At 41.3% G+C, this 24,539-nt stretch overlaps 1 protein-coding gene across 2 annotated transcripts in view; it reads left to right on the top strand.

Annotated features, from left to right (window-relative positions):
- The window catches only part of KCNH8 (potassium voltage-gated channel subfamily H member 8), a 297,245-nt gene that overhangs the window by 144,555 nt on the left and 128,151 nt on the right, over positions 1-24,539 (top strand). For both annotated transcript variants that reach the window (XM_084860434.1, XM_084860433.1), the window contains exons 4-5: positions 15,414-15,541; positions 20,447-20,687. In XM_084860434.1, the coding sequence (XP_084716560.1) occupies positions 15,414-15,541; positions 20,447-20,687 (369 nt within the window). The remainder of the gene's footprint in view (positions 1-15,413; positions 15,542-20,446; positions 20,688-24,539) is intronic.

The following is a 24,539-nucleotide window of genomic DNA, read 5'->3' as shown; positions in this document are numbered from 1 at the left end:
CCTATTTTAGAAAAAAACAATGTTGCTTTCAAGAAGTCAAGTGAAAGACCAGCGTATTTTCAAGGCAAAGTTTATTTTAGTCCCATGCGTTCAGTTGAGTAATGTATAGGAAAGATTCTAATATTGGTTACATCTTTGTCAACTGTGCTTACATTTGAACTAATCTTAGCTGAATCACCAAATGTATTAACTGCTTCCTGATCTTATAGATGAATACTTGCAATATCTTTCCTCAGTGTAATTTAGTGTGCTGTTATATCCTTGTGTGGGCCAGACAGAAAAGAACAAATAACATTGTAGAATAGATACGTAAGGCCCTACATCCTGATCTACTGATTCATCACTATTATCTTACATCTGGCCTAGGAAAGCTAGCTGGTTCCTTTCTCTTTTGTCTCTCCGACTCTGTACTTACTCTTGCCATTTCTCAAGTAATTGCCTGCACTTTTAGCCACCATGTTTCTTAATGAAACTACACATGGATATACATGTGGTGTGCAAGAAATGGTAATTGTGCAGAGCTGCTACAAGATATTGGGTGACACAGAGCGCGAGGCGATAATACAGGAACAGTTTTCTTGGTAGTAATGCCTCACCTATGGAACATCCTCCTGTTGCTAGAGAGCACAATTCTGCCACACTTCCATCTCTTCATGAGCACTATGCCTTAAAAGGTTCAATTTTTTCTGGAAAGGTCACTTGGGAAGGATCTAGCAAACTAGACCAAAATGCACTTGAAAGCTCCCACCAAACCCCTCTGTTAAAATGGATAAGAGAGTGTCTCCATCCTCTATACACTGCTGCTGGACCTTCTGAAATATTTAATACTCAATCTCCCTCTGGTCCTAATCTAATCAAAACAATTTTATCAGAAGAGAATTAGAAGAGAAAGGAACCTATTGATTGACTATAGACAACTCTGAAACTGAGTGTCTTTTATAAGAAATACTTTAAACTCCACCTAAAACTTAGAGCCCCTGTTTTGTTAAGCAAGAACAAGTCTTTCTTTTGTGCACCATTCCATTTGGTGGGTCTTTGTAATCAAAGGCTATCACTGTCTTAGATCCCTAGAACTTATTGAGTCTCCCAAAGGTCTTCTAAGAGTATTCCATGTGTGTTTCACTGGCAGACGTTCTGCCTAACTAAGTTTTGGAACTCCAGCTGAATGCCCATTCTTGTAATTCTGACCCCTGAACTCTAGGAGATTCAAGAAAAGGCTCTGAATTCTGCCTTACAGTGATACCAATCTCTTTTGAAAAAGGTTGTGCTAACTTACGTAGTTGCCCACCAAAAATAAAAGCAAATGTCACAGACACAACATGTCACAGACACAACATATTTCAGATGATGATTATGAGCATGAGCTGCAATAATGTTGGACAGAGAAAGGATTTGGACAAGACCCAGAAATAAATAGATTGGCAATTGTCCCTCCTACTGTTGATCCATCCTGGAGCATTCTGGAACCAACAAGTCAAATAGATCACTCCTTATGAGAAATGAATGAAACTTTCTGAAACAATGCTGGAATAATAATTTCTGAAGGATTAGATTGGAGTGTATCTGATGTCATACTCAGGGGTGAGGGAGTAATAAAACATCCTGAAAATACATTACATACTTAAAGGCTCCACTTTTAAGTTGCTGTTTTTGTTGTGGGTTTTTATTGCTGTTTTTATTATTGTTTTTATTGTTTTCATACTGTTTTGTTGTGTCTTTATTGCTTTTAATATCATATCGGTTCTATGCGTTTATTGTTGTATGCCGCCTTGGGAGGGCTTCTGCCCTGTAAGGCAGCCAAAAAAATATTTTAAATCAATCAGTCAATAAATTCAAGCAGCTGGTATTCAAAGGCATGGTTCCTCTGATCCTGGAGGTAGCAAATATCCATCTTGACTAATAGCCATGGGTAGCCTCATCCTCTATGAATGTGTTTAATCACCTTTCAAAGCTTTCTAAGGTACTGACCATCACATTTTGTGGCAGCAAATTCCATAGCCTTGCTGGTTATAAAGTTATTGGGCAGACACTAGTCCTGTTCAGACATTGCTGTGCATGTAAGTTTGGGGTCTCCAACATGCCAGGCTCCCTGCCCCTCCTGATTTTTATGTTATTTCTTAAGATTTTTTTAAAAACATTTTAATGGGGAGACTGGCATGCTGCAAAGTGAAGTGGTGCCCTCCAGTACCATCTTTATTTAGGTTCGAAAGACTGGCTTTGTGTTTTGGAGCTCAGATCCCGAACCTGCCTTGTACTTAGGTTGTTGAGTACTTTTCTTTTTGACTGGGTTCACACAACATGCTGACCCACATTTAGTGGTTTCGTGTGGGTTGTTGTTGAACTGTGGGTTGTTTGTTATAGCGTGTTGTCAGAACCAGGATATTTTCTGCAGGATGCCTTGTTAACCATGCAGTGTGGCTTATTTTTCTTGAACAAGCCACCTTGAGAACCCATGGTTTGTTGTTGGGTTGTTCACGGTGGTTAACAAGCCACCCTTTAAAAACGTCCTGGGTTCAGACAACAGCCTAACCCATGGTTCAACAAAAAACCCACTGTTCAACGACAACCCACACTCATCCACTGAGTGTGAGTTAGCTTGTTGTGTGAACAGCCCCTTAGTCCTACTAGTTAGCCTTTGGGGAAATGAATGTTTTGTGGCTGACCATTCTCACTGTGGAAGTCATTTTATGAATGGGCAAGCCCAATCGCCATTTTGAAACAGCACCCATGACACTCTCTCCAAATGCCAAAAGATTGGCGATCCCTGGCTCTACACATGGGGAGGGGGCAGGGGGCACACTAGCTCCCCCCCCCAGTCAGTGTTCTTGTCGCTCCCTACACATTGAAGGTAACTGTATGCACGGGAGAGGCTGCTCTGTCTGTGGAGGCTCTTCTCATGATTCAGAAAACCAGGATTCTAAAACCTCAGGGAGACCCTCCTCAGATAAATGAGTCTCTCCTTTGCAGGTAGTCACGTTCTGTGTGTAGAGGGCAGTAAGGAAGGGGTCAGGGCTAGTGTGCTCATCCCCTTCCTTATGTGTAACGCTTACATACAAGGAGAATGACTGACTAGGGCCCCTCTCTAGCCATTACTGCTGGGGACTTCTCCAGGCAGGGTTTAATAAGGCAAATATTGACAAATATTTAGACAAATATTGCTCCTCCAGCATTTACCTTAGACAAATATTGGTCCTCCAGCATTTACTAGGGGTGGGTTTGCCTTCCCTGCCCTATAGGGCAGGAATGAACGTTTCCACATCATGTCGTGGGATGCGTGGGGGTGGGGCTTTGAGGAGGCATGCCTTGATTAGGAAGCTCAGTCCCACCCACAACTTCTTTTTGGTGTGCCCTGATTGGCTGCTGGGTGCATCTTTTTCGCCTACCCCACACTGCAAGTCAGGTCAGCTGCCTGGTTATTTGGCTGACTGGCACTATTCTGTTCACAACTGGTGGGTGGTGCAGCCACCTAGGGAAGGGAGGCAAGTTAACCTGGCAAGCACCCTGAAGCACTGGGAGAATGGAGAGGTGCTAACTCCATTTGCCTCTCAGTGCAGACCACCATGAGAGTGTGGTTGGTTGGGAGCAGGCCTTGAAACATGCAGGATCTCCCTCATCAACCGCCAGCCTGTGGCGACAGGCAGGACCAAGTATGGGCCCCTCATACACACACTGTACAGTGGACAGGCTATGAAAAGCCTGGATCACCTTAATGGGGGTACTGGCACTTCAAGCCGGAGTGGAATCGCAATCATTTGGTTAAGTCCCAAACCTCCTCACAGGGAGGTTTTGGACTTAACCAAAGTCTCCCAAAAGAGATGGTGCCCACACATCAGCTTATTTTGGTTAATTGCCTTGCTGCAGATTTTCTTTAATAATAAAGTTGTGGCTTGCCTTCATTGCAGGGGGTAGGCAAGAAATCCTTCCCCTGCTTGTAGCATTATGAAAGATCCCTGCATCCATTTCATGACTGCAGACTCAGCTGCATTGCTTTAGCCATTTGAGAAGGGGCCACGCTTTTAAGATGTGAGATTTCTTAGAAAAGCTGTGAACAAATAACTGTTATTAAACGGCCAGCTTTGCTCCTGAACTATGGAGAAGCGTATAAGTCTTTATCGTATTCCAGAGACAAAAGTTTCACTGCAGGATATAAACATTTTCCTGAAATTTTCTTTTCAGGATATCACTGCAGGATATAAACATAAGTAGGGCCACAATGAACAGAGAGATACACTCAGGTGCTGAACCAACTGTATGTGAAGAGACAAATTCTGCTTTATTTCAGAAGTGTATGTGCAGAGAAAATACATTTTAAAATCAAAGGATATACTTCAGATACATGGTGAAATAAATGAGGACAGAATCTTGCCTCAATATACCATGACTATGTGACAAAATCCAGAATAGATGAAAATATTTCTCTTTCTGAATAAAATACAGTCCTGAGCCTAAAAACTGATTAGAGATAACTGCTCAAGTTACATGATCATCACTGAGACTGTATGTACCTTACCCTCCAGCAATCAGCCTACATTTTGTACCAGCAAAACCCAAATTCTGGATTTAGGATTAATAATGCAACAGAATGTTTTCCTACATTTTATTTGGCTTAGGTTCTTTTGAGCTTCAAAGGGTTTTCAAATAATTTGAAAAGCCTGGCAAAGGATATGAGGAGGAATTGACTTAAGACAGACCTATGTATTATATGATTGTACCACCAAGTGCAGAAATTAAAGCTGGATGCAAAGTTCAGGAATGAAAAGCTGAGAATCTTAGCTTTTTAGTTTTATTTTTTTGTTTCTACTGTCCAAGTGTATGGCAATACTGTTTAAAGTATGTGATCAATGCTGAAATCTCAGAATTGTCAGAGCTGAGCTGTGGATAGTGATGGGAGGCAGGAGTAATTGCTGAGGGGTCAGAACCAGAGGACAAGTCCAGAATCAGCAAAGATTACTCTTGTCCCATCCTCATAGGTAGAAGAGGCACAATAACTTAAGAAAAATACTTTCCTAGTCACAGAATGTAGGGTAGTGTTATGGGGGAGCTTGGTTAGTGCAGCATGTACAGACCGGATATGGAAGAAAAGGAAGAAAGTGTAGCCGTTGGAAAAGGATAAGGAATTACTCAGGTCGATAAAGACTTTTGTATCGTTGTTGGGCCCGCATCCCAAGTCTTTGGTTTAAGTCTTCATTTGTAATGCCCAGACATTTCCAAACTGCGGTGGTGCAGCAGCTTAATGACGCTGGAATTTGCTGGCCAGAAATGGTCGACACTCCAGCAGTTCGAGCAGCAGCTCCGCGTGACGGAAGTGAGCTCCCGTCATTTTATCCCTAGCTCCTGCCCACCTAGCAGGTCGAAAGCATACCATCTGCGAGTAGATAAAATAGGTACCCCCATTTTGGTGGGGGGAAATGCTGGCAGCTGGTTCCTGCTCTATGCGGGGAGCAGGAACCAGCGCTGGATCTGCCTGGATGCGATCAGTGGAGGAGCAGTGGAGGAAAAGCCCGGATGAGCCAACTTCCCTAAGAACGCTGCTGGCCAGCTGATGCAAAGCTAGCTCGCCCTCTTGTGGTGCATCAGTGCAACAAAGACTAGCAACTACCAGCGCCAGAACATCTACCGTGTAAAAGCATTGTAGACTCCCTGGCAATATGTGCCACATGCTAAATAAATAAATAAATTTCCAAACTATTTCCATAATCATAAAGGCTAGAAACCTCTTTCTGGTTTGTTTAAGAAAACTGATATGCAAAATTTGGGACATAAGTACACATTATATGCAAGTATGTATAACAGAAACCCAATGGAAAAGGCTTCATTCGGGAGGGGCTTATTGAGAGTGGAAGAATGGGGAAAGTGTTTAATCTTTCCTCTCCACCCACTGATTCTCTGATCCAAATTGCATTCCCCCTGCCCCTGGCCAGCACAGCTTTCCCCTTGTGGGGTTTCAAACTTACGTTTGTGAGGGCAAGTGTGTATTTGGAATCCTGGATGGGGAAAAGAGCCGCTGTGGTAGGAGTGGTGCAGTTTAAAGGACAACCAGTTGGTTATCCACAAACCCAGTTCGTGGAGAAAAATCAAATCTAATGAAAGGTTTAACTTAACTAACTGCGTTTATTGAAACATTCGAAGTGTTACATCTTTTATCTCTATAAAACGTCCTTAAATACAATGTTCTTGGAGTAAACCCCAGGGTGGCCACTGTAACTGTTGTGGTCCATTGACAACTTGAATCTTGAGGTTTGCCAATGAGCACACACGACTCATGGCAATGCAGATCCCTTCATGATTTGTTTACAGGCTGTATGTTACTGACCTATCATTGTACTTTGGCCTGCACCTGTGTTTATAAAGGTATACAGAAACTTTTAAATGTTATTTTATTAAATTTAACAGCTACAGACTTCCTTTATGAACAATAACTAAACTTTGACTGGGTTACTTTTAACTGTAGGTGTCTCTTAATCCCTTCATGATTTGTTTACAGGCCATATGTTAGTACTAGCATATCATTGTAGTTTGGCCTGCACCTCCATTTATAAAGGTGTATAAAGATTTTTTGTGTGTTCATATTTCATTTAGCTCCAGTTTGCAATTAATTATGTTTGTTTAATTATACTTGACATTTTTGATATTAAAGATAAAACTTTATAGTACATTGTTATAGAAGATAGCCTAATTCTTAAAAAAAAAAAAAAAAAGCTTTATGGACATAAATGAATTCCCAACTTTGAACTATAGTGAAAACTGTTGTTATTCATAGAATCTACATGACAAGAGCTTTCCAATACAATGTGTTTCATGAGAATTGGCCAACAGGAAGGCAGTCAAAAAGGGATAACCAACTATCTCCCAACTTTGAATTATATATATATTATTTTTAAGCACAACTTTAGTTAAACCATTTTATTAGGCTGCTTGTTCCCCTAAGAGGATAATGGAAGTACAAATCCAGTATTTTCAGGTGAGGTGAGTTTTCCATAGTCTCTAGTCCTGATTCATTAATGACTGCATGAATTATTCATGCAAAATATGAACAGACTTCTATCAGACTAAATTGGTTAGAAATCTACATGGCATTTTAAGAAAGCTTTTTGGATTCTTCCTTTGCACCCACACCCAGAATAAAGAGCCCATACACAAGAATATGGGATAAACTGGGGACCCAGTTTTATTAGCATAAACAAAATGAGACCTGCGGTTCAGATGATCGGCTGTGCAGGAACTGGCTGACTCTTCCTAGCATGTCTGGTTACGGGCAATCCTGGCCCATCCAGAGCCAGAAACAGTCTACTGCCCGCTTCCACCCCATCCAGTCACACCTTTAGGTACTAAGGGAGGCTCTCCTGAATCACTGCTGTCCCAAAGCCCTGAACTCTGGGTGCAAGTCCTTAAAACTTTGGAAGAGCTCCATTCCTGCTTGCAGCAGAATGAAGCTTGGAGCTCTTCACACACAGGGTTTCAGCAATGTTGCATGGTCACATCGGCATTCCAGGAACTGCTGCCAGGCTGAAAGCCTGTCTGAGAAGAGTCCCACGATGCCCCGTGTGTGTGCATGGGGCATTTTAAAAGTAAAGAATAGTCAGAAGACCACTTGGACACCTCCTACTCTTAATAAGATAAACAGAACCCCTGCCCTCATCCCAACTCCTTCCTTCCAAGCCTCTTGCATAAATCATTTTGTGGAATGAGCTCCCTAGAGAGGTTTGCCTGGCACCTACGGTGAACTCCTTCTGGCGCCAGGTGAAGACCTTTTTATTCTCCCAGTTTTGTAGCATTTTAGATTCCTAGTCTTTTAGGGTTTGTGTTTTTAAATCTGTATTTTAAATATCTGTATTGCTGCTAGGCTTTATTCTGGTTGTACGGTGGTTTTAAGCTTTCATATTGTGGTTTTAAGCTTTCATATTTTATATTGTTTTATGCTGTGCTTTTGGAGTTTTAATTTTTGTGAACCGCCCAGAGAGGTTCAGCTATTGGGCAGTATAGAAATGAAATGAATAAATAAATAAAAACATTTCATCTCCACTTACACTAATCGCTGAAAAGAAAAGTATAGAAATATTTGGCACAGCGCTAACTTTAAAAAGTGTTCTTTAATTATATCATGTTGTATTGGGGGGTTTTAACTTTTGTGAACCATTCAGAGAGCTTTCACTATTGGGTGGTATAGAAGAAGAGGAAGAGGAAGAAACATCTCAGGTTCAAATCCCTCTCATCATGAGGTAGGGTTAGGAAAGACCCCTGCCTGAAATGCTGGAGAGCCCCAGTCAGATGGACCAATGGTCTATTTGACTCTGTGTAAGGCAGCTTTGTATGTTCATTTAGGGAGCAATCCTATGGGCACTAGACAGCGGTTAGACAGCCATAGGATATGCTGTTTTCTGGGAACCAACCTTGGAACCCGTGCTCTGAGGTCAGTTCCCAGAAAACCGACCTTCCCCCACGTCCATGCTGCCTCAGAGGCAGTGCAGAGAAGCCCCGTCCTCTGCGCTCACAAGAGGAGCGCGGAGCAGCTGAAAAGGGTGGGGCTGGGGGTGTTCCGGGGTGAGGAGAGCGGATCTGCCTGTATGTCACATCCTATGTGTCGTACAGCAGCCTCCTCTCCTCTCCGCTCCTCCCCACCCCTGCAGCTAGACAGCAGAAAAAGACTGTCTAGCAGAAAAAGCAGGGCAGGAGAGGTGCAGAGGGAATGATCCCCTGTGCTTCTCCTGCCTTGCTTTGGATAGGCAGTCGCCTCCAAGTTTGGAGGCGGCTGCCTATCTAGAAAGGACTGTGCCCTTATTTATCTATTTATTTATTTAAAGAAGAGTGTTTTTACCCCACTCTTCAGCTGCAAAAGGCTCCCAGAGTGGCTTACAAAGATGAATATTAAGACAGTCCCTGCCCTCGAGCTTACAATCTAAAAGACACGACACAAAAGGAAAAGGGATTGGGAGGAAGGAGGGGAAGGAAAGCAAATACACCAATGACTGATGAATAGGACCAGGTTGGTCTCCCCCTGCAATGATGTTCATCCTGGGAGGCAGGAGGTGCAGCCCCCCAGTGGCCCTCGGTTCTCTAGCCGATGGATGAGGCCAGAGTCTGCAATCCCAGGGAACTGTCAGTTGGAGCTGCGTGTTCTTTCTAGCAGGGAGAGAAATACTATGTTACTACAAAAAACTTCTAAAGGCTGGTTAGTAACAATGCAGAAAAATATCTATATGTGTTCAGTACTGGAACACATAATAAAGCCGTCATTAGGCTTGGCCCACAACCTATGTTTCCATGCACATCATGGTTCTGTAAAATAGAGATTGATTTTGTCCTTTCTCCAGAAATAAGTTTGTGTTGTTGTTGTTTTAGGAATGAATCTGATTCCTAATGTTTTGGCAAAGTCTTCAGAGGCCAAGACCACTTGGGTCTTACATCTTCCCCCGATACCTAATACCACCACATCCAGTGATGCTTTTATCTCCTCCAATCTGAATTAGCTCATGTCCTGTGCTACCTGAATCTATGTTTTCACAACATGATGTATCAAGATAATTTGGGACAAATTCACAATAAAACAATGTCCTTATTGAATTGGAACAAATAGTCCATCCAGTCCAGCATTTTGTCTCTAGCAATGGCCAGCCAGATGCCCCCAGAAGCTCACAAGCAGGACATTATGAAAACCTGCAACTGCTGTCATTGCATCTCGCAATCACAAGTATGCCATAGCACTTTTTAAGACTTTGTATGTGGGCTAAATGAACACACATGGCAGGGGGCATGGTGTTACAGAAGAAGGTTCTTCCCCCAACATAGGCAGATTCATTTTGTGTGCCTGCAGGGACTTCTCCATACACTTTAAGGATGTGGGTAAGTTGGAAAAGGATCCTACTGCCACATGCCATTCCCCACCCCCATTAGACATATTATGTCAAAAAAAGTTATCTCTTGTGATTTAATGTTTCATGAGCACTGTTTAAATGAAGAAAACAATTTGATAAATACAATCGTAAAAGTGGATTGAAAATGTGCAGCTGTTTGTAAGGTTCCAGACCCATACACCCGAACTAACTATGCATAAAATTCTGTATATATTCTGTACCATATTGATATCAGTTCCAAACTTCCCTGACACCTGGCCTGGCCCTTAAACCATTTGCTTTTAGAAATGTAGAGATAAGCTTCTTTCCATTGAGAAACTGCAATATGATGCTCTTTATTTAATCATATATCCCCGAGAGATATTAGAAATCCTTCTTCAGCTGTTTTCTGTGTAGATATGGCTGTTTCGAAAGACCTTTAAAGCTCTCTCTTTCTCTCTTGTAGAACTCCAGCTGATAGTTGTGGCATAAATCAGAGATCTATGTCTACATTCCTTCACTATATTTAAATTATTTTCAAACAACTATATGTATATCAGTATAAACCTTGTGCAATTTTCTGTATGTGGATAGGAAATGTATTATTAATCTGCCAGGTACATATCAATTTCACTTACATATAGGGCTGATACAAATGAATCCTGATCTGCTGGCAGATGTTTGGAATTTGCTCCTGAGGAGGAGGTGATGCTCCTGTGAACATCTTGTATGCATAGCTTTTTGCTTTTCTTTGCCTCTCCAGGTTAGCCACCTTAGCCTCCCTCAAGTAAATGAACTTCTTCATGAGCAAGGAGCTCCTTGCACTGAGCACCCCCAACACACACACACACAAAATATCTGTCCAACAACCACATAGTTACACACATGACAACCTGTATAAAACTCTACATAGCCCCTACACCTCTGCTAGCTTTCTCTGTTCATGACTGCTTTTGTTTCTGCGGCTTAAGAAGCCCCCACCTAAATACCGTATTCTTGGCGAGACTTGTTTTTACGCTTACTGTGGAAGTTAGGTGGAGGAACTAAACTTCCCTAGTCTCTTCATACCTTTGCTGAACTCAAACAAGTGCCTAATTTACATAGCTCCTTGCCTTTGGCTCAAATGCTTGTCTCTGCAGATTCTGCTTCATTACTGGGACTCCCTCATAAAATGTATACCTGTGGCTACCTTCCCTCTGTTCTTGTTTTCGATTAAAGGTCCTAGCTATTCAGTTTGACTGACCTTGTCAGTCAAACTGACAATATACAAACCTTGGTGTGTATAGAACACACACCACCTGCTATGGACAGATATGCAGAGGTGCTTCGGGAAATAAAAACTGACATGGATGGATCACCTGCACTATTTGTGTTTCCTATTTCCCATCCACCTTCCCAACCACATTAGTTTCCTCTTCAGAATAGGGTTTTTCTTTGTAATTCCTTTTCCAAATGCTGTATGGCACAGCTCAGATACATATCTAGGTGATAGTCTCTTAGAGGGGAGGAGTAAGCACACCTAAAGTATACCTAAAGTAATGTGGACTGTGGGAGCTCCAAGCAGATGCTGAATGGAAATATGTAGTAATGAAAAAATGAAGCTTTCTTTATTGCATTAGTACAACGATATTACTACCTAAGGATCTACTGAAATCTAAATTAATCATACGTAATGAAATTGTGATACTGGGAACTGAAATTTTGAAGAAACTACAAGAAAATTGTGGAGAGCCTAAAGAGAAAATAATATGAGGGGGAGGCATGTTCATTGTTTCCAAATATTTGGTATTTATATAAGTATCATAATGGGTAATCATAAGAAGTATCATAAGGGGTAATTATGAAAGGATTTCATAAAGAAAAGTGAGTTCTTGTGCTTTTATAACATTTTCTCAGAAATGTGACCCACAACAAAATGTAAAACCATCAGCAAAACAAACAGGTTCTACAGGTGGATCTGTAGGTTTAAGTATAATACTCTTTCAGCAGTGAAATTAGCTGCCTAGTGGAGGTATAGAATCCCTTAAAAGGCATTGGTTAAGGGTGATTTTGATATAATATTATCTCTCTTCCAAATCAGAGTGGCTTTGAAAGTTATTAAAATGTGCAAATACAGAAAGAGCAAGTGTGTCATGCTTTCCTCAATGTGGGAATTCTATCCAAATACCAAATATTTAATGGTGCTATATTGTGATCCCCCTGCTTAAGGAATCCTCTAGCTCCTCTTGAGGAGGAGCTAGAGCTCCCAGAAACAGACAAAGTCAAGGAGCCACCCATGTCAGAAGATCTGGGGGAGCCTGGGCCCTCAAGAATCACCTCTAGTCCACAGAAGGAGGGGAGTTCTGCCTCTGAGGTGGGGGCTGGAAACTACCTAGCTCCTGAGAGTGTTGACACCTCAAGAGGCAGGCCAATAGGGCTCCTTTGAGAAGAAGTGCTTGATTACAAAGGAGGACTCATCGGGAGCAAGGCCCTCCTCCTGAATAGGAGTTTTGCCAGAGGGCCTGTAACACATTGCAGCTGAGCCCTGCATGGGGCTCAGGAAGCTCTGGCTTTATAAGCCTTCAGTTTCAGCCTAACCGGTGCTGGAACAATATCGTTCTACCCACTTCAGTGCCTTGTATCTTGTTTTCCTGACCTTGCCTTGTGGTTGAACCTCTGTGCTACTGACCCTTGGACTCCTGCTTGACTGTGCTTCTTAACCATGTATTATATCTGACTTCTTAACCGTGCTTTGACCTTTGCCTGTATCTTGACCACTCCTGTCTTGGCCTGATCCTGTACTGTATTGAAACCTTTGTGCTTGACCATTTGCCTGTTTTCCTGCCTTGTCTTTTAGAGTGCCCCATAATTTGCCCTAGCACTGAGTCTGATTCAGCCATAGCAGGAAGCAGTGACAGATTTTACTTTCTTGGGCTCCAAGATCACCGCAGACGGTGACTGTAGCCATGAAATTAAAAGACGCTTGCTCCTTGGGAGGAAAGCTATGGCCAACCTAGGCAGCATAGTAAGAAGCAGAGACATCACCTTGCCGACAAAGGTCCGTCTAATCAAAGCTATGGTTTTCCCAGTAGTAATGTATGGCTGTGAGAGCTGGACTATAAGGAAGGCTGAGCGCCGAAGAATTGATGCTTTCGAACTGTGGTGCTGGAGAAGACTCTTACAAGTCCCCTGGACTGCAAGGAGGTCAAATCGGTCAATCCTAGAGGAAATCAACCCTGACTGCTCATTGGAAGGACAGATACTGAAGCTCCAATATTTTGGCCACCTAATGCGAAGAGAAAACTCTCTGGAAAAGACCCTGATGCTGGGAAAGATGGAAGGCAAAAGGAGAAGGGGACGGCAGAGGATGAGATGGCTAGATAGCATCACCGATGCAATGAATATGAACTTGAGCACACTCCGGGAGAGAGCGCAGGACAGGAAGGCCTGGCGTGCTATGGTCCATAGGGTCACGAAGAGTTGGACACGACTGAACGACTGAACAACAACAACTATAAAAATAAAAGTGAATGTATTCAGGTTAATGATATGATGGTAGAAAAGCCTTGGTGTTTAAAAAGAATAAAAAGAAAAAGCTTCCTTAGCCAGCTGTGCCTGAGGAATGAAACATGCCCAGAATCATTTAGAGAGAGGTGGTTGCCCCACTGTGTGGCCCCGCTAATGGAGTTGCTTTACATTTAAGCCTCCACATCAATCATGTAGGCATCATGTCTCTGTTTTCTTTTGTGCAGACATCAAGATACACTTTTTATCTATTGTTAATTTCCGGCAGTGCTAATTGGGTTTTCTTCACCTCATCTGTATATTTGGCATTGCTTTTAATTAGACTTGCTTGATAGACAGCTTAGTTTGAGGCACCCCAAATTCCTTTTCTCATTTCTAGCAGCTAATCTTACAATGACATGAGGATAGCATGATCTCATTTTTTAAGTATATTAAAAGTGTTCTGTTGTTGCACATTAAGACTAACTGTAATTATTTTGCTGAAAGAGCATGAACATTTCTAGGTGGTCACTGACTTTTACTACCAGATATGCTAGAGCTAGAACCATGAGCAGTAAGTCAGACTTGTAAGAGATACTTACATAGGGGGTTCACGGAAGCTCCTGACATATTGAAGGAATGTGCAAAGGGCTCATGGGGCCATGTGGTTTAGACCTGCCTGTTGCTGCCATTGCCACCATTAGAAAAAGTTCCCTGTGTTGGCCCAATCAGGGTCCCTCTTCACATGGAGGAGCTCTAGGCACATACATTAGTATACATGGAGAGCCCTTTCCCATGTTGCCCAAACACAGATGACAGGGAATGATCGACAAGGTAGGCACTGGTAGATGCAGCCATGGTGTCAAGGGCTCATTGGAGGCCTCTCTCAGTCTAATCCAGCTGTCAAGGGCTCCTTGGAGGCCTCTCTCAGTCTAATCCAGTAGCCAAGTCCAGACACAGACAAAGGGATTCCTTTCAAAGCTTTATTCTTCTTCTACAACTTAACAACTATACCGTTTGCAACTAGATCTGAGGAGCACAGTACCTATGCCCTAAGTTGGAACAGTTGGTCCCCGTTTGAAAGGGAATTACTGGCAGACCCCTGAACTTACGGGCTAGGGAGAGTCCCTCCCCTTTTCCCTTGGATCCTCTGGGCGCAGCCGTTGTTTGCGCGCCAACCGGGCACTACGCCTCCTTTCCGCGCCCTCCATCTGGCACCGCTCTCTGCGTCGGCGTCACGCATCCACCAAGTCTCCTATCCGCGCTCGGTCACTCCCTGGACTGCTATCTAAGCTAGGAATGCTGGTGGGAGGAATCTCCGTCAGCTGTTGGTCCTGGGAAAGAGGAGCACGCTCCTCTCCCAGGAGCGACTGCTCTTCCTCAGAATCAGAACTACTCTGGGATTCTATGGGCTCAGGGTCCACCCTGACACATGGCAGAAGGGTTGGGTGGGGCCAGCCTGTGTGGTCCCATAGTTCCTTTTGCATTCTTTCAATGCATTGTGGGAGGTGTCATGTGAACTACACTATTCTTAAATGTGGTATAAGTAATTTCAACACGTTTGCTCCAACATTTGTTTTTAAGGCAAAGGACATGTGTTGAAACCACTTCTGCCGTGCTGAGGGTGGACTCAGCTGTACATAGAAACAGGAGCGGGCAACACAGATGGTGTTCTTAGATTCTCTAACTAAGCTTCAGCCTTTTAAATGGATATGTCTTTTGTTGTGATCCAGTGATGGTGTTTTTGCTAGTAAGGAGCTGTTTGAAGCTATGAGATTGTCTCTGTATGCCAGCATTGGTATAATCCCCACTTCATTGTCTCTCTGAGAATTGGGTCATTTACTAGAATAGGATGTTGTAGTGTACTGCTGTGATGCAATACTTTCTGTTGATCTCTTGACATTTTGGGTCTGCTTACCTACTGTAATTACACAGGGGATGGGTGGGAGAATATGCTGCTGCTATCTTGGTGAAGGAGCAAAACAAACAAACTGAATCTTAGAGTATTAAATGGGTGAAATATGAAATATCAGTGGTTCACTTTCCAGAGGTCAAAATACTGTCTGCATTGTTTAACAGTGTCTCATTTTTGCTTTTCAGAAAAATTCAAAGGAAGAGGAAGAGCAGGATCACATTTTGATTCAGCACGCAGGCGGAGTAGAGCTGTCCTTTATCACATCTCTGGACACCTACAAAGAAGAGAAAAGAACAAATTAAAAATTAATAATGTAGGTATAGAGCACTAAGCTCCTTTTGTGAAGTTATTTTTACAGTGTATTTTCTTGCTACTCAGAAGAATTACTCTAATGGGTGCTACTGATCATTTGCAATTTTGTTTGTTGTTCCTTCTTGCTCTGAAGTTTCTTCTCAATAAGGAAATATAGAAGGTCAACATACACAAAAGAAAAACTCTGCCAGTATAATGTTTTCATTGTGAGTGAATTAAGTTTGTGACAAGCCAATGACAAAGCACAATAGGGATAGGCTGGCACCCTGGTATTTCACATAGGCTACAAGAAAGCTCTAAAGTTTAATAGCATTTATTTTCATGTTATGGTTGCAAGCCTCTTTAGTTCTTAAAGCAGATTCTAATGTAGAAGGGAATCACACTGCTATACGCACACAGTTCCCAAGGGTTTCCAAATTACAGATAATTTGATTCAGAGAACCGTAAGATCAGCAGTATGATTCCCACCTCTTCCGTTTGAAGCCTTTTTGGACTTCCTCAAGGAGTCAAGATTCCTCAGACATATCAGCTAAGGAGGAACTCCCACATTAGGTGGTGACAGCCCAAGGATGTACATCCCCACACACACATATCCCGATGACTTTTTTGGTCCTATTAAATCTCTTTAAGTTTCTCTTGATGTTCTGATGATGTTTTGCATGAGGAGAAAGCCATCAAATTTGCTCTGAATTTTGCTTTGAGCAAAATTTTCATTTCAAATTTTGTAAAGGATGCATGCATACTACTATGTTCACAGAGGTACTGTAGCCTCTATCAATATCAGAGGTAGCTTCCCACGTATATTGCACAGGTTTGTGCATAGAGTGTTTAAAGCCCATCTCTGAGGGTCAAACTAGATGTGATGCTAAATGCATTATTATTAACAATAATCTCTGCTTTTAGAAAAAAAATATAATAGCAGATGTGGGGTGTAATGAGATTCAACCCTTTCCTCCCCTGCCCAGTTCAGACACCCTACATGCATGCCTCTCAGAATGAAAGCTAGAAGAAAAGCCTCAACTGGCCCCAATGAGGGCTTCCCTTGTGGGGCTATTAGGCAGAGAGGGATGGCTATTTTTAGCAGGACTGTAGTGGGGTTGGGGAAAGTGTTAAACCTCCTTTTCCTGTAAGTTTGCTACTAATATTTTCAAAAGCACAGACATGATAGCCAGTAACACATTTAGGGTGGAATCTTATGTGGATAGTTGGTGGCCTCTGAACTCTGAGGCCGCTGAGGATCCAATGCAGGGCAGGAGGAAAGTGGAGGCGATCTTCGCCTCTGAGCTCCAGCCGCCCTGTATTTCTGCTAGACAGGCGATTTTGCCCATCTAGTACCAGCACTTCAGAGGGGGAGGGAAGGAGGCTGGGGCAGCCATAGGATACATCATCACCACCCCAGGCTCCTCCTCTCCCCAACCCACCCCCAGGAATGCCCCTTTTCCCCATCTCCTCGCTCCATTTTCCGAATGCGGAGAGGTAACCGGTGCGGCTCTCTCCACACCGGCTACAAGGAGGAGTGGGAGGGGGGTGCGGTTTGCTGGCTCTGAGGTCAGAGCGCTGTCTCCAATCTCAGAGCCAGGAAGCCAAACAATCCCACACCCCTGTAGATGCTGTCTAGGGGCCATAGGATTGCTCTCTTAGTGTCATATAGGGATATACAGATCTTCTTTAATCCATTCCATCTGTGTCTCGAGGGTTATCAGGCATCTTTCATTCCATCATCTGTTCATTGATGGAATTGGATTTGGGGGGATACACAAGAATTGGAACAGTTGCACGAATATGCACTTGCACCAGTGTGCAAATCCCACCCCACCCCCAAAGTAAAAAAAAACAACCCTGATCCATAAGTCCGTGTGACTTGGAAAAGAAAGTGTGTTGTGGAATCCGCAGGTCAAATGCGTAGAAATCCAAACTCATTTGAATCTGTTGCAGGTTTCTCTGACATCCCTAGTATCATAAATAGTTTGGCCCTGAAATTGAGCATAAGAAACTCTCTTTCCTCCCATTTATCATAAAGGCTGATGTCACAACACAATGCCAATGTGCTCTGGAAAAAGTAAGTTCAGATATTAAACCCTCAATGCAAGGCTGTAATTTTGCCAATTGCTTTATGTGGAGGTTGCCCCCTTCTCTTCCCCACGCCCCCGCTTTAATTACTGATCCAGATGCACAAATAGTTTTCACCATGCAGATTGATCTTACCAGATATATGTTCTCTGGACTAGGGCAATAATATTTTTAGAATCAGAATTTTCTTTTTAGCACAGTTGCTCATATTGGCCTTACAGGTTTAAAGCAAAAGATATGATAGTAATTAATTACTTTCAATCTCAGTTTAATTGGCAGCATGATACTGAATCAAATTACTGCTGTTGTAAATAAAACCTAGAAACTCAGAAAGAGATTTCTCCCTAGATTCTCCCAAATGGATTTGTATGGTTTGATAGAATATATAAACTGATCAGGTTGTACTTTAATTGCAATAATAGTATCAACTACGATTTTCATGACTGTCACCTCTAAGAAAGCACAGCTGGCAAGAAGGCTGCAAAATGCACTTATACTGCAATCCTATACATGCTTAGCTGGTGGTAAGGCCTATTGAACTCAATGGGCCTTAGTTCTGAGTAGACATGTATAGGATTGCAGTAATAATAATTTTAAACCTAGTTTCTTTTCGTTTCGCCCCTTTAGACTGATGTTCCTAGAAGGCAATCCCTTAGCGCATTCTAGGAAATTGGCTATAATTCTAATAGCAAATGTTGATTAACAAATTGCTTTATTGTTGCATTCTCAGTTTTAAACGGTTATTAGTCTTTGCTTGTTTAAAACAAACAAACATCTAGATCAACTCAATAACCACATTTTAACAATTTCTGTCAATATTAATGTGGGAAACTATATGAGGTAAATCCTTTATAGCACAAAATGTCATGACATTTTTTTTTAAGCTTATGTGATTGAAATGTTGCAAACTTTTACCTACTTTACCTTTACCTATTTTAAAATGTAGCTTATGGTTCTAGATGTAAAGCAACCTTTTTGAAGCAAAATTATCAACCGCTAATTCTATTAATGCTTAGATATGGTAATAATGCATTATATTTAATTTTTTTAAAGCATTCTAGTAATGCTTAGATATGGTATTGAGCTATGTACAAGTTTATTATTATCATTATCATATAAAGCCCTAAACAACTTGGGACCAGGATACCTAGCAGGCTGCCTTCCCTTACATATACCCAGATGACATTTAAGATCCTCAGAGGAGGTCTTGCTGGTCATTCCAAAATGAACAGGATGTTTCCATGAAGAACCACGATGGCAGGCCTTCTTTGTTGTGGCACCCTCTGGAAAACCCTCCCTTATGCAGTTTGGGAGGTGAAAATATAACATCTTTTAAACACCTCCTGAAAACCCTTCCGTGGGCTGTAACTGCTGCTGGGTTTTACTTTGGTTTTATGTGGTACTTTTACACTTTTAAAAGTTTTATATTATGTCTTCTTAAGTTGTATTTTATGGTTTTAATTGTGAACTGCCCAGAGAGCCTTGGCTATTGGGCAGTATAAACATGTAATAAATAAATAAAAATAACTAAGTAATGACCAACAGCTTTATAGTTAATTATTAGCAATTAACCTGTATACTGCTAGATCAAAATAACTGCATTTATGAGATATAAAGCATAATCCTGCTGACCCAAAGATGCAGTTCAATGGAGTTTAATTCTAGGTAAGTGTATATCCCATTGTAGTCTTGGGCTGCAATCTTATATTTACTTTGGCTGCAATCCTGCACAAATTTACCTAGGAATAAGTCCCATTGACTAAATGAATGGGACTTACTTCTAGACATGCAAAAGTTTGCACTGTTGAGCATCTTTAAGTGCCAGTAAGTAAAATGATATTGAAGATATGTCTGATCTATGCCCTTCTTAAGCTTAAATATCTGAGGGGATTCTGGGATATAATGAGGTGAGGAAGCTGTTTCTTTTTCTCCTCAAGCAGGGGGTATATTGTACCAGGAGATTATTTTGGGTTATGTTGTGTTGCTGTCTGAATTTTAACATTTAATTATGTTGACGTGAACTGTGTTGAGATGTTCAGGGGTGGGGGGAGCAGTACATGTGTTAAAATAATAAGAAATATAACCACATTAATTTCTATTGAAATTAATGAGGCTACAAATTGCTTAAGGTTGCAATCCTGTGTACACTTACGTGGGAGTAAGACCTGTTGAACTCAGTAGGGTTTACTTCTGAGTAGACATGTATAGGATTGCATTTGAAATCATTCTAGAATGTCCACATTTTAAAAACAAAATGATTGAAGGATTATTGTTTATTTGAAACTGTGATTATAAAAAAGTAAAAAGAGGACCCACGTGTTTCACTGTTTTGTTTCTGGAGCCTCACATTTTATTTTAATACCAGGGTGAGCACGTTAGCTCTGAACTGTTACATGCTAGTCAGTTTAAAAGATAATCCTGCAATGGATGCTTCATAAAGGGGCAGCTACACTGAAAATGCTGGCTTATGTGGATAGCAGTAAGCAGCCGTATACCTTTTTTCCCTCGGGCTTTAGGCTACAACAAACAATTTTGAGCACTTTTGGCCTCTTCAGTTAGTTAGGATTTTCCCTTTCCCTTTCTGTCAGATAGTGTTTCCATTCTCCTGCTCTGAGAATAAAAATAACTCTAGAGTACATTCATGCAAAGTATGATTATGCTGAACCATGAATGGAGGATTAAAGGAACAATATCAGGTCAAATTTATCCAAAATTTGGGCTTTAGATGGAAGAAAAGCTTTTACAAGATATAAGGCTGCTAAAAAAGGTTTCTCTTAGTTGCCAGACAAGAACCATCATACTTTATCTTGATTGTCTTTCTCTCTTTCTCTTTCAGAATGTTTTTGTAGATAAACCAGCATTTCCAGAATATAAAGTTTCAGATGCAAAAAAATCCAAATTCATACTTTTGCATTTTAGCACTTTTAAAGCTGGCTGGGACTGGCTTATTTTATTGGCAACGTTTTATGTTGCTGTGACTGTACCTTACAATGTTTGTTTTATTGGCAATGATGATCTATCTACAACTCGAAGCACAACTGTCAGTGACATTGCAGTGGAAATTCTTTTTATCATAGGTAAGACATACTTCATTTCTTTCTGACATGTTCATTTGCTTGCTTCGCAAATAACTGTAGGTCTGTCTGGCAAGAAGACATAATCACAAGAGTTGTGCTATATTCAATTACTTGCATACACAGTAAAATCCCGTACATGTCTACTCCAAAGGAATCCAATTGAGTTCAGTGGGACTTAATCCCAGGTACGTGTGTATAATAAGATAGCAACCTTAGTTTTCTAGCATGGCTGGGCATACTATTAGGCAGAGCAAAACAGCGACCTGCTGGGGGCACATTGTATGGTGCCATTAATGATTTAATGATTTAAGCTACAATCCTGTTTGTGCGCACTTACATTGGAGTAAGCACAATCAAATTTAATTGGACTTACTTCTGAGTAGACATGCATAAGATTGGGCTGTTTATTCTTATTTTCACCACTGTGGTGCGCCATTTGAATTTTTGGATTTAGTCAAGAAAATGTCTTGGATTGTTTCTGTTTTTCTAGGCAACACATCCTATATTTAAAGTATTCCTGGTATTGCCTGTCAAATTGTCACTCATCATTTATTGACAAGTCATTTAAACTGCTGTATATATACTTGGAAAGAGCAATCCTATGGCCACTAGAAAAGTCTAGTGGGCCATAGGATATGGTCTATTCCAGGAACCGACCTTGGAGCCCGCACTCTGAGGTCGCTTCCCAGAGAACTGATCTACCCTCTCATCTGCGCTGCCTTGGAGGCAGCGTGGAGAAGCCCTATCCTCCACGCTTGGAAGACGAACGCAGAGCGACTGAAAAGGGGTGGGGCTGGGGAGCATTCTGGGGCGGGGAGAGCGGAGCTGCCTGTACGACACATCCTATGTGTCATACAGCAGCTTCCTCTCCTGTCTGCCAAAAACAGCAGTCTAGTGAAAAAGAGCAAGGCAGGAGAGGCGCAGAGGGAATGATCCCCGATGTCTCTCCTGCCTTGCTTTGGATAGGCGGTCGCCTCCAAGGTCGTAGACAGCCACTATCTACTTAGGATTGCTCCCTAAGCCATTCTTTTTCTTTTTTAAAAAAATTTTGAGTCAGGGCTCTCCCAAAGATGCAGTCAAGGAAACTCTTTTCAATTACTTTGAGCACATGCAGAATTCCTTTCCCTACTGACTAAACACAGCCAGCCATCACATAACAAGGCTTCAGGGTGTGGTGTCAAGGAAGTCCTAAAAGGAATAATTGTATTAATTTCAGTTACAAAAGTTTCAGGCTCAAGAAGAACTGTGAAAGGGGCTAGCAAATCGAAATGTCAGTTTGACAGCCCCTGCACAGCTCTCTCGCCACCTGAACAGGAAAGGACACACAGTGCCATTAGAGATCCTTTCAGAGAGATCCTTTCAGAGCTCATCACAATCCCTTTTTATTTTAACCACCTGGTAAATGAATTGATGTCATTCACAAACTGGGCCACCTTACTACTCACCCCCAACTACAGATTATTTATGAACAAATTAAGAAGTACTGGTCCCAATACATATTTTTGGGGAACGCCACTGTTTACAGCCATCTATTGTGATAACTGTCCATTTGTTCCTAATCTCTGTTTCCTGTTCTTTGACCTATCCATAAGAGGATCTTTCTTCTTTTCCCATAACTGTTAAGTTTCCTCAGGAGTCTTTGGTGACGGTCTTTGTCAAAAGCCTTTCAAAAGACCAGTAAACAATGTCTACTGGATCACCTCTATTCACATGCTTGTTGACACTCTCAAAGAACTCGAAAAGGTTAGTGAGGTAGGGCTTACAGTTGTAGAAGGCATGTTGATTCTCACTCAGAAAAAGTTGCCCTTCTATATGGTTGCTCCTTTTATCTTTAATAGTGCTTTCTGCCAATTCACCCAAAACAGAAGTTCAGCTTACTGGCTTGTAATGGGGAAAAAGGCGGGTTATAAATTTTATTATTATTATTATTATTATTATTATTATTTCCTGGATCCCCTTTTAAAAATTGGTATGACATTGTCCAATTTCTAGTCTTCTGGCACACAAGCTGATCATGTTACATATTTTTGTTAGAAGATCAGCAATTTTGTATTTAAATAAAGATTCTTGGATGCATACCGTCTGATCACAGTGGTTTGTTTTCAATTTGTCAATAAGGTCTAGAATTTTATCTCTTGTCACCCCTGTTTGCTGCAGTTTCTCAGAATTCCTTCCTGAATATATTAGTTCAGGCACAGTATCTGCCTTGTATCCTCTGCATTGCAGACAGGTGCAAAAAAAAGTAAAATCACTACACTTCTCTGCAATCTCCTTATCTTCCTTTAGTACTCCTTTAACTTCCATTTCATTTAGTGGTCTAATTGCCTCTATAGCCGATTTTCTGCTTCTGATGTATTTAAAGTTTTTTTTAATCATCAGTCTTAATGTTTTTAACAATATTCCCCTCCAAAAAAATTTTTTTTAACCTTTATTGTCAGTTTGCCTTTCTTTTGTGCAAGTTTGTGTTCCATTGTTGCTCTCCTCATTTGGGTATGATTTCCATTTTCTGAAGGAAGCCTTCTTTTCTTTAATAGCTGCCTTGACACTGCTCATTAACCATTCTGGTGACCTCTTGGACTTGGCGGGACCTTTCCTGACCTGTGGTATACATTCTATCTGAGTTGCTATTGTGGTTTTGAGTGACCCCTAATAATTCTAGAGAGATTTGACCTGCCTGACTTTCTCTTTCAACTTCTATTAATTCCTGGTCATGATGTCCCTTAAGGCAGCATTGATCATTGTTATTCATCTCCTTAAACATGCCCAATATGGACCCATTTTATTTTACAATATTTAAATTGTTAGCAATTTAGATCAAACCAAAGAGTTTATTGTATCTTAGCAATTTGCCATTATACAGAGTTACGGGGGGGGGGGGGAATCATTATACAATTTAGAACTCTACGAATAGACCCTCAAAAATTGAATACTTTTCCTTACAGCCTTTAGACTTTGTAACATGCATCTGTAAAACATTGAAAAGGAATTTGGATGTTCTGAAAGATACATATTTGTCAGCATTAGACAATAGAAAGCAAACTTTTACAAGAGATTACCTTCCCTTCAATTATTTTAACAAAGGATGAATATATTTGGCTCTAAGATCATTATAGATAAAGCATTCTAGTAATACATGAATAATATCTTCAATTGATACAGAATTGCAGTCACAAACTCTGTACTTCTCAGGAACCCCCTTATGCCAACTCACCCAATCTGCCAAAGGAAGAACATTTAATCTTGCCTGAGTAACGACTACCCTCATTTAAACATTGGCAGACCTACCAAGTATTTTGGGAGCAATAGGTATGAAGGAATAAAGGAGGCATAGGAGTTGTTAGCTTGGCAAGCCTTAGTCCCAGCCACCTGAGATTGTATCTCAGACAGTGTCCTTAAGCCTTTGGAACAATATTAGTTTAGCTCCATCATATCCTGGGATTAAAAGAAAAGTGGTAGAGGATCCCAAACTCATGACAGCAAGTTGCATTTTTTTGCTTCCAAGAGTCTGGGCCCATCTCTTCTAAATACCATCAGAATAAATTCTAATACCCACTGTAATATGTTTTTTTTAACCAAAAAGGCAGGGCTAATCTAAGAGCTTCAGCTTTGATAGTCATTGCACCCAGTTCTGCACAAACCAGTTTTAATTTTGTAGAAATGGGAACTGTAAGAAGTCTATGCATAAATTTATTTTGAGCTCTTTCTAATGAATCTAAACTGGCCATAGTCCACAGTGGAGGTCCATATAGCAATTTTGGCAAAAACCTAGTCTTATACAATTCTAGGATGGGTTGAACCAGATTGGCCCCTTTTGTATGATAAAACCATAATAATCCATTTCATGTTCTACCA

This window comes from Heloderma suspectum, chromosome 5, assembly GCF_057233095.1.
Source record: "Heloderma suspectum isolate Gila_16-S chromosome 5, 16-S_ref, whole genome shotgun sequence".
Taxonomy (NCBI): Eukaryota; Metazoa; Chordata; class Lepidosauria; order Squamata; family Helodermatidae; genus Heloderma; species Heloderma suspectum.
This window is presented reverse-complemented; position numbering and strand designations above follow the sequence as displayed.